This window comes from Schistocerca gregaria, chromosome 4 (genome assembly GCF_023897955.1).
Source record: "Schistocerca gregaria isolate iqSchGreg1 chromosome 4, iqSchGreg1.2, whole genome shotgun sequence".
NCBI classification, from domain to species: Eukaryota; Metazoa; Arthropoda; class Insecta; order Orthoptera; family Acrididae; genus Schistocerca; species Schistocerca gregaria.
The window spans coordinates 561,587,538-561,595,345 of record NC_064923.1 but is presented as its reverse complement, the minus strand read 5'-3'; the positions used below and the strand labels follow the sequence as shown (position 1 = coordinate 561,595,345).

The 7,808-nt window shown below is 36.4% G+C and overlaps 1 protein-coding gene across 1 annotated transcript; it reads left to right on the top strand.

The window, feature by feature from the left end:
* Positions 1-2,664: 2,664 nt before the first annotated feature.
* Positions 2,665-7,071, top strand: LOC126267956 (uncharacterized). The gene is made up of 3 exons (XM_049973291.1): positions 2,665-2,819; positions 2,901-3,131; positions 6,334-7,071. The coding sequence occupies exons 1-3, from the start codon at positions 2,813-2,815 to the stop codon at positions 6,468-6,470; spliced, it is 375 nt and encodes a 124-aa protein (XP_049829248.1). The 5' UTR covers positions 2,665-2,812; the 3' UTR covers positions 6,471-7,071.
* Positions 7,072-7,808: the final 737 nt, after the last annotated feature.

Sequence of the window (7,808 nt, the reverse complement as noted above, 5' to 3'; positions counted from 1 at the left end):
TGCACAAAAATACGTTGCCCGCCACCTTCTCGCCATGGCAACTGTAAGGTGTTTGTACACAAAGACTTATAGAATTGCTCTCATGTAAAGTTGCGAACAGACTCAGTCAAATCGCCTTTACAACCACCATAAGCAAGCGATTTATTCACTCTGCCTATTTTTATGAACAACGTTGTGTATAGCAATCGAAATACAAAAGTAAATTTGTGTAAAAATTGATAAATGTGTTACCTACATATGCACAGGCAGAAACGGAAAATTCTGTTGGTACTTTCTACTATTATTTAAATATAGACTCTTCGTTTTCATGTTTACACCAACTGAATTTTATGTTTACATTATGCAAGTTCACAAAGGACAGTGCAAGGAAATGCTAGTGGCTTGAGGCTCTGTGACGAAATATAGCACATCGGTCAAATATGACACAATATGTTCACTTTGATTGAACTACAGTGTTATGCACCCTATTTACACAGGGCTCCCAAAACCTGTGGTCACGTAAACATCTCAAAACCGTTTCCGGAAATCCGCTTCTGGGAGCCGTTTTTCCAATTCCGCAATCGATTTTCGCTCCCATATAAACGCAACCGGTCTTCAAATGCGCTTGAGCTGTTAGGTTTCGTCTTGTTTTTAAAAAAATTTGACTAATATGAAAGGAGTGACTTCTTGTACAGTGAAGGATAAGTAGAAATATGAGACTGAAGCTGTTAACACCTCGTCTAACTGAAGAGAATCAGCGACTGTTCTGACTAAATCAGAAACTGTAACAGTCGTTTTCCGGACGCCATATTTAACTGGGCTAGCAAATCCGCTTCAGACCTTAACATGTAAACACGCCAGCGAGAAACAGTTTCTGAAATTCGGTTTTCGTCTTTTGGAAGATGTGTCGCATGTAAATGTAGTGATCATGGGTTTACGAAATGAAGCATGTAAGCAGTGTGCTATTAAATGCTATCTGTGGTTGCGTAGTAATTTGTATAAACGGTACTATTTGTTCTAAATTTGTCGTGCTTTCTGAAGATGTGGTGAACAGAAATCTACGAGGACAGCCTAAATTGATGTGACTGAAATGAATAGCGATCATATTTATAGTCTTGGTTCCAGAGGTATGCTGAGGTACCCTGTGCATTTGGCAGAATTTTCAAAACTATGCCCCCCCCCCCCCCCACCTCCCAAAACAACTACCTTCCTGCAAATTTTTTCTATGTAGATTAAGAACATTCTGGAAGTAGGTTCAATAAAAATTAAACATTACTGAAAACTATTACATAATGGTAAATAAACTATGTTGATGAAAAATATTTCAATCAGCAAATTAAATGCATAACTGCAATAAACAAATTACAAATTGTATAAACTTTCTAAAAAATGAAAGGAAAGCAAAATCCATTTCTTATATGTTAGTTTATGCTCGCTACGAGTCGTTGGTTTTATTATGATGTAATGTTCAATTGAAAATTTATTTCTGCTTTAAAAATCTCCTTGCCTAAGATGGTCATGTCGCCAAAGTTGCGTTTCTTTTGACGTACCCTGGATGTACCCCCCCCCCCCCCCAATGTGTTAATTTGTTGTGTGTCCACCATTCAATGCACTTTCTCTTTGTATCAAGATGTAACAAATGGTGACTCTTTGTATTCCTGTGTCTGAACTTGAATTCCGTAAGCTTTAATGAGTGTAAGGCCAGTTTAATCCCAAAATTCTAGCAAGGGTGTTTATTATGTCTTTTGTTTGAAATATGACTTGATTCGTCTTGAGCATCGGTTTTTGTGCCACGTCTGACGAAGGAATCGAGAGAAGCCTCGTGAAATTCGTAGGATCGAATTTCCAGCTATCTAAATTTCAAATTCTGTATTTGTTCGACACCTATGTCATTTGCGATGTGGTGGATGGCCAGATAGCAAAACCTTAGAATTTGATGATGTCTCCTGAAAACTGTGGTAAAAGACAATGTTCAAATCTTTTGTTGCATTTTGATCATGATCAAGCACTTGCAAATGGAATATTGTATAACATGCACTACTGGTCGCGAAGTGTATGAGCACCTGTGCATCAGTCACAAACAAACATCCAAAATTAACAATCTCTGTCGCATGAGAGACATCCATAGGTATTGATTGAACATGAGCTATCCAGTGTCACGGAATATCGCGAAAATCATTAACATTGCGAGTCAGCTCAATGACATGGGTGAAACTGAGTTGGATGTATTGATCATGGCCAGGATTATGGAAGACTTCCAATGAAATTCCATTCTCTAGTCACCACATCTGACAGTGTGCTTGGAGATTAGCAAATGATTCTTAAATTCTAAAAGTGGCTTTACAGTACAGCTGGCGTGGATTAATATGTAGAAACATGGTGAAAGACCCCCCAGATATGGCAAAGTTAAAATTTACTAAAAATGAAACAGTGATAACGACAGAATCAAAGACTGACTACAAGCGTTGGCAAAGAAATTATTTGTCATTGTGCAGTAAAGTGTAGACAAATGACCATAAAACATCTTTTACTGTTTTGTACATGATTTTGTTTCACTCTCTCAAATGTAGAAATTTGGTTAAGATCTATTGCTTGAGTATGAAGTGATACGAGTGTTTTGTATTATATGTGTTTTATGTAATGTGTTTCCATCAAATTTTATATCATCTTGACAGGCACTGGTGTTCCCTGGAGTCAGCTGCCTACATTTGCAATTGAAATGGAAGAAAAGAAATCCACAGTCATATTTTCGTAAAATTAACAGAAGGAGAAGCTTTCAGAAGACACAAATATAATTAAAATATATATAGTGATGGGTACATAAATAGAAACAATGCAAGGTAAGACGAATGAACAATAGCACAATTTTGTACACAAAGAACATTTGATAAAAATATTATGTACTAATATTCTCTTTTCAGTGCAAATGAAAGGACAATTACCAGTGAATTCCTTTAATTTTATATTTTTTAGTATTGTAATACAAAGTGTAGTGGAAGCATTAAAGGAGAATTACCGCCTCAAAATGGAAAAAAGTGCTTTGATAGCACTAGTGCGAAGTGAGAGAGCAATTTGGGACCAATGTGACAAGCAGTGCAACAACTGTGATCCTAAACCAATTCTCCTGGAAAATATAGGAAACAATGTGTCAGGTATGTATTTATCATTTATTAAATACAGCAATGCATTTCAAAATAGCCATCTTATAGTTTGAAGCTCTAAATTAGTGGAACTGCTTGTAAATTAACAACAAAAATTAGGTCTCAACATTTAAACATTGGTTTTGCCATGGAGCTGAACCCTGTGGGCCACTGAAATATCTCTTTAGAGCTTTTCTGACATCTTGTGAAGCATGTGTCGGTTGACTGAACATTCTAAGACCTTTCGAGATATGGTATTCCTTACTGTGTTCGTTGAAAGCCGTCTGCATTACTGATGTTGATAAACTTCTGTCTTGGTCAATGTATATGTTGTGTAGTAAGCAGATGCAGTTCATGATATTCTCAGTTTTTTCAGCAGTGGTTTCTATGGCTTTGGACGATATTCTCCATTTTGATGTCATAATACCAAATGCACATTCAGCTGCTCTCCTGGCTCTTGAAAAACGATAAATGTATATTTTCTCATCAGTTGAAAGCTCTCACTTAGAAAATGGTTTTATAAGATATGGTGTCAGTGGGTAGGCATGATCAGGAAGTAAAACAAAAGGCATGTCAACTGCACTTCCTGGAAAGCTAGTGGGCAAAGGCAATAATTTTCAAGAAACTCGTACAGATTAGAAGCCAAAAAAGTCCTCCACCGCTTTGCTTTCCATGTCCACCAATGTCAATAAAAGTAAATCTACAGGTGTGGTTTGTGACACTACGACAGCTTGCAGAATAACAGAAAAAGGTTTTTGTATTTATAGTACATACTTCGACTCATAGTAGGGCACGTAATCCTAATGTGCTTCCTATCTATACTGCTCACTAAATTTGAGAAATTCCATTTTGCTTCATAGCCATTTGCAATTTCTGTCCATTTTTTATCATCTGGTATTGCTAGGTACTCCACAGAAAGCTTCTCTAAAACAAGATCAATAACTTGGGTGATTATTTTCCTTACAGTTTCGTCGTTCATTCTAAACTCTTGTCCAACTGAGCAAAATGACAGACCATTTGCCAATTATCTGGAATGGATGAAAATGTAGCAATAAGTCCCATTAATATTAATAATGAAAGATATAAATTTTGTTTTATGATCAATTATGTGTGAAAATTAGTTTACATCTATATTTTTTGTTGGCTGGAGGCTCAAAAGTGTTGGGCTTCTCTGAGAGACGTGTACAGAATGAAGCTAAAGCAATCAAAAGAATTAAAATCTGGAATGCAAACAAAGATCTGAAGTATGTGGACATTCTTTGAAGACATGGATTTTTTGTGAGGCACTGTGATTCCTAGACAGGCACGTGTAAACTTAGAATCCCAGGAGTCGTCTGCTTTCCTGTCTCCAACAAGTGCTTAATGCCATGCTGATAATGCTCTGAAGATCAATCTTGGTCAGCAGACACGGGCAAGGTAGAAACAGAAGATACAAACGACTGACAGCATTTGCACCCAAGAAGCATGCGCCAGTGTTGAAGTAACTATGAAAAGTACGAATTGCAGACGAAACAATAAAAAGGAAGGAACGATTATGGAACAAAAGCACTGGAACTGGAAGAGCAAAGACTACAGTTACTAGAAATGTGCATTGAAAGTGATGATGGGGAGTACCATTTCTTAATGAGTCTTTTGTCATCTATAAGAAAATTAACAAAATGCAGAAAATCGACTTAAATATGGAACACTTGAACACTCGGCTCCGAATCTGTGGACTGCCACTGGAGACTTCACTGTGACGAAAAAGTTCTGTGAAAGTGAGCACAGTGGCGCTGATATTTCTGCAGCATTTAAATAGACAGTCGATTTTGATAAATGTATAGCTTTATTTGGCATTTAATTAATATGATGTGATTCATAAATTATGTTAGACTTAAGTTTCTCTAAATTTAAAGCATACTCCATCAACACCACTACAAATAATTACACTATTGATCTGACACTTAGGATACTTGTGTTACTGTATTATGAATTTGTGTTTTGTAAATATGGGTTCTACTTCATAGTATATATCTCACGCCAACCAGGATTTCTCTCTCATTTAAGTATATGGCAGAAAGATACAGCCTTCCAGGAATTGTGATACAAATCCTGTCGTCCAGAACAGTGTGCCACAAAGAGCGCAGATTCGCCATGAGATGGAGAAGTTTACAGGCGTCTATTGTCTTGAATGAGGCCATGCTGACCAGGTCTAAGTGCCGTAGTGTACGAGTGAGACAGATGAGAACCTACACGATAGGGAAACCCTGTAGGAGCTTGTTGTGCCCAGGGAGACGTAGCAGTGTTAAATATGGTGGACCTAAGATCGGCCATAAAGGGATTCATTTATGAAAACTATTTAATTCTGTAGTAATTCAATGAATGAAGCCACAGTTACTTTAAGCTACCGTCTTTATTAAATTTTCATGGTGATCCCAATAAAGTTTTAATATTGATAATATTTATAATAATTTAGGATTTACTGTTAAAGTGAAATTAACAAGTTTTCTAACAAAAGCCTCGAATATTAAATTCTGAACGCTTTGGTCGATCTTAACGATCGACATTTCATTTTAAAAGCGCATCATTAAAATGCAAATATTGTGAATATTAACTCTGTAACTTTATTTGTTTAAAAGGTATAGTAAATTTAAATTATCAATATTTTCAGTTAAGTATCAGACCATCATCTCCCCCACATAGGGTTACCAGACGTCCGCATTTACATATCCTCATTTTCGACGTGAAATGTAGCGTCCGTATATATTTTTGCGATTTCTATTAACGTTCGCATTTTTTGGTTTTGGAAATGAAGATCTTTTGATTTTTGTTTTCATCTCGTATCGGCAACAATTTATGTACTTTTTACTACGGTCATTGATTTGCATCCTTTGTTATTAGCTTAGATTCGATCTGTTACACTTACAAAATCGAAAATATCGATTTGTATTGCATACAAATTATGTATCTTTTACCTTCGAGGTAGCTGCTTCGACCATAGGTAGTATCTATGGTTAAGGTATAGCTTTGATTTATCTATGTGCTGTTTGTTTTTGTGTGACACACGTGTTTTTAGCGAACTTGCTGATCATCCAGCTGCATCTTTACTTTCCGTATTCATCTTATTGGGTAAGTTTCGTGAATTTCAAAATATAGCTTATGGCACAGATTTATAGTTAAGTTTTGTAAGTGAAGACTTTTTTATGGTTTAGCTGAACAATACGTTTTGTTTCAGATAATTTCTCATCATGCCAAAGAGGAAGTGTGCATTTACTGGTAAACTCCGAGAAAAATATCCGAGCTTTCGTCCTGGAAAAGTTCAATGGGAAGCAGAATGTATGGTTTGTTGCCCAGGGACCTATGTATCTATAGCAAATGACGGCACCAGCGATCTAGAAGTGCACATTAAAACAGAAAAACATAAGAAATGTGTTAGAGGTTCCTGTTCGTCAGGTGAAGTGAGTAATTTTTTTACGAAACCTTGTGCTGAACTAGACATCAAAGTAAGTGCTGCTGAAGGAACTCTTGCTTACCATACTGTGTTTCACCACAACAGTTACAAATGTATGGACTGTAGCAGGGGACTGTTGAGAGAAATTTTCTATGACTCGTCCATATCATCAAAAATCTCGTGTGGACGTACCAAAATTGAAGCAATAGTGAATTCAATCCTAGCACCTCATTCACTAGAATGCATCATGAAAGATCTGGAGTGCATTTCTTTTGTTGGTGTCTTGACAGATGCTAGCAACCATGGGAATATTAAAATGTTCCCCATTATAGTTCATTACTTTGATCACAGGAATGGAGGACTGCAAATTAAACTTCTAAATGTAGAAGAGAGACCAAATAAAACTGCAGAAACTATTTCAACATATATCACTGATACGCTTAACAAGTTTAAAACTAAGGACAAATGTGTGGCGTTTGGTGCTGATAATTGTAACACAATGTTTGGTGGCATTAAAAGATGTGATGGAAATAATGTATTTGCTAATCTAGAGAGGGTAATTAACAAGATGTAGGTTGGAGTGGGATGTCCTGCACATGTTCTTAATAACTGCATTCAGCACAGAACTGACCTCCTTGAAATTGACTTACAAGGATTAATAATGAAAATATATAATCATTTTTCAATATACACCGTCTGTGTAGAGTCACTAAAGAAATTTTGTGATTTTGTCGAAATAGAGTACCAACAACTTCTCAGCCATAGCAAGACTCGATGGCTGTCACTATTTCCAGCCATTCAAAGACTTACAGAGATGTTTCCTGCCCTGAAATCCTTCTTTCTGTCACAATACAAACCTCCAACAGTCCTAAATACTTTTTTTATAGACCCTATCAATGAGCTTTATCTATGGCATATCCAATATTTAGTTGGCATTTTTCGTAATTATATTAGTATCTTAGGAAAGGAAGAATACTACTCCTTTATTAATGTCATGAATGGTACTGTATCCTCTTTGTGGTGTTCTTCAGCACAGAAAATATAAAAAAATTATATCTTTGAGTGTGAAAGAAAGATGGTTTCGCATAGAAAATTATGGTTATGCTTTGAAGGTGAAGAATTTTAAGTGCCATGTTGGTACCCTCTTGTGGTTCATGGAGTGGGTTCCTGTTGTCATGTGCTAGTTCATGAACCACGGGTATGAGTGGCCAAGCAAGTGGTCCTGACAGTCAGGATACCAGTTACTTTGGAATAACACT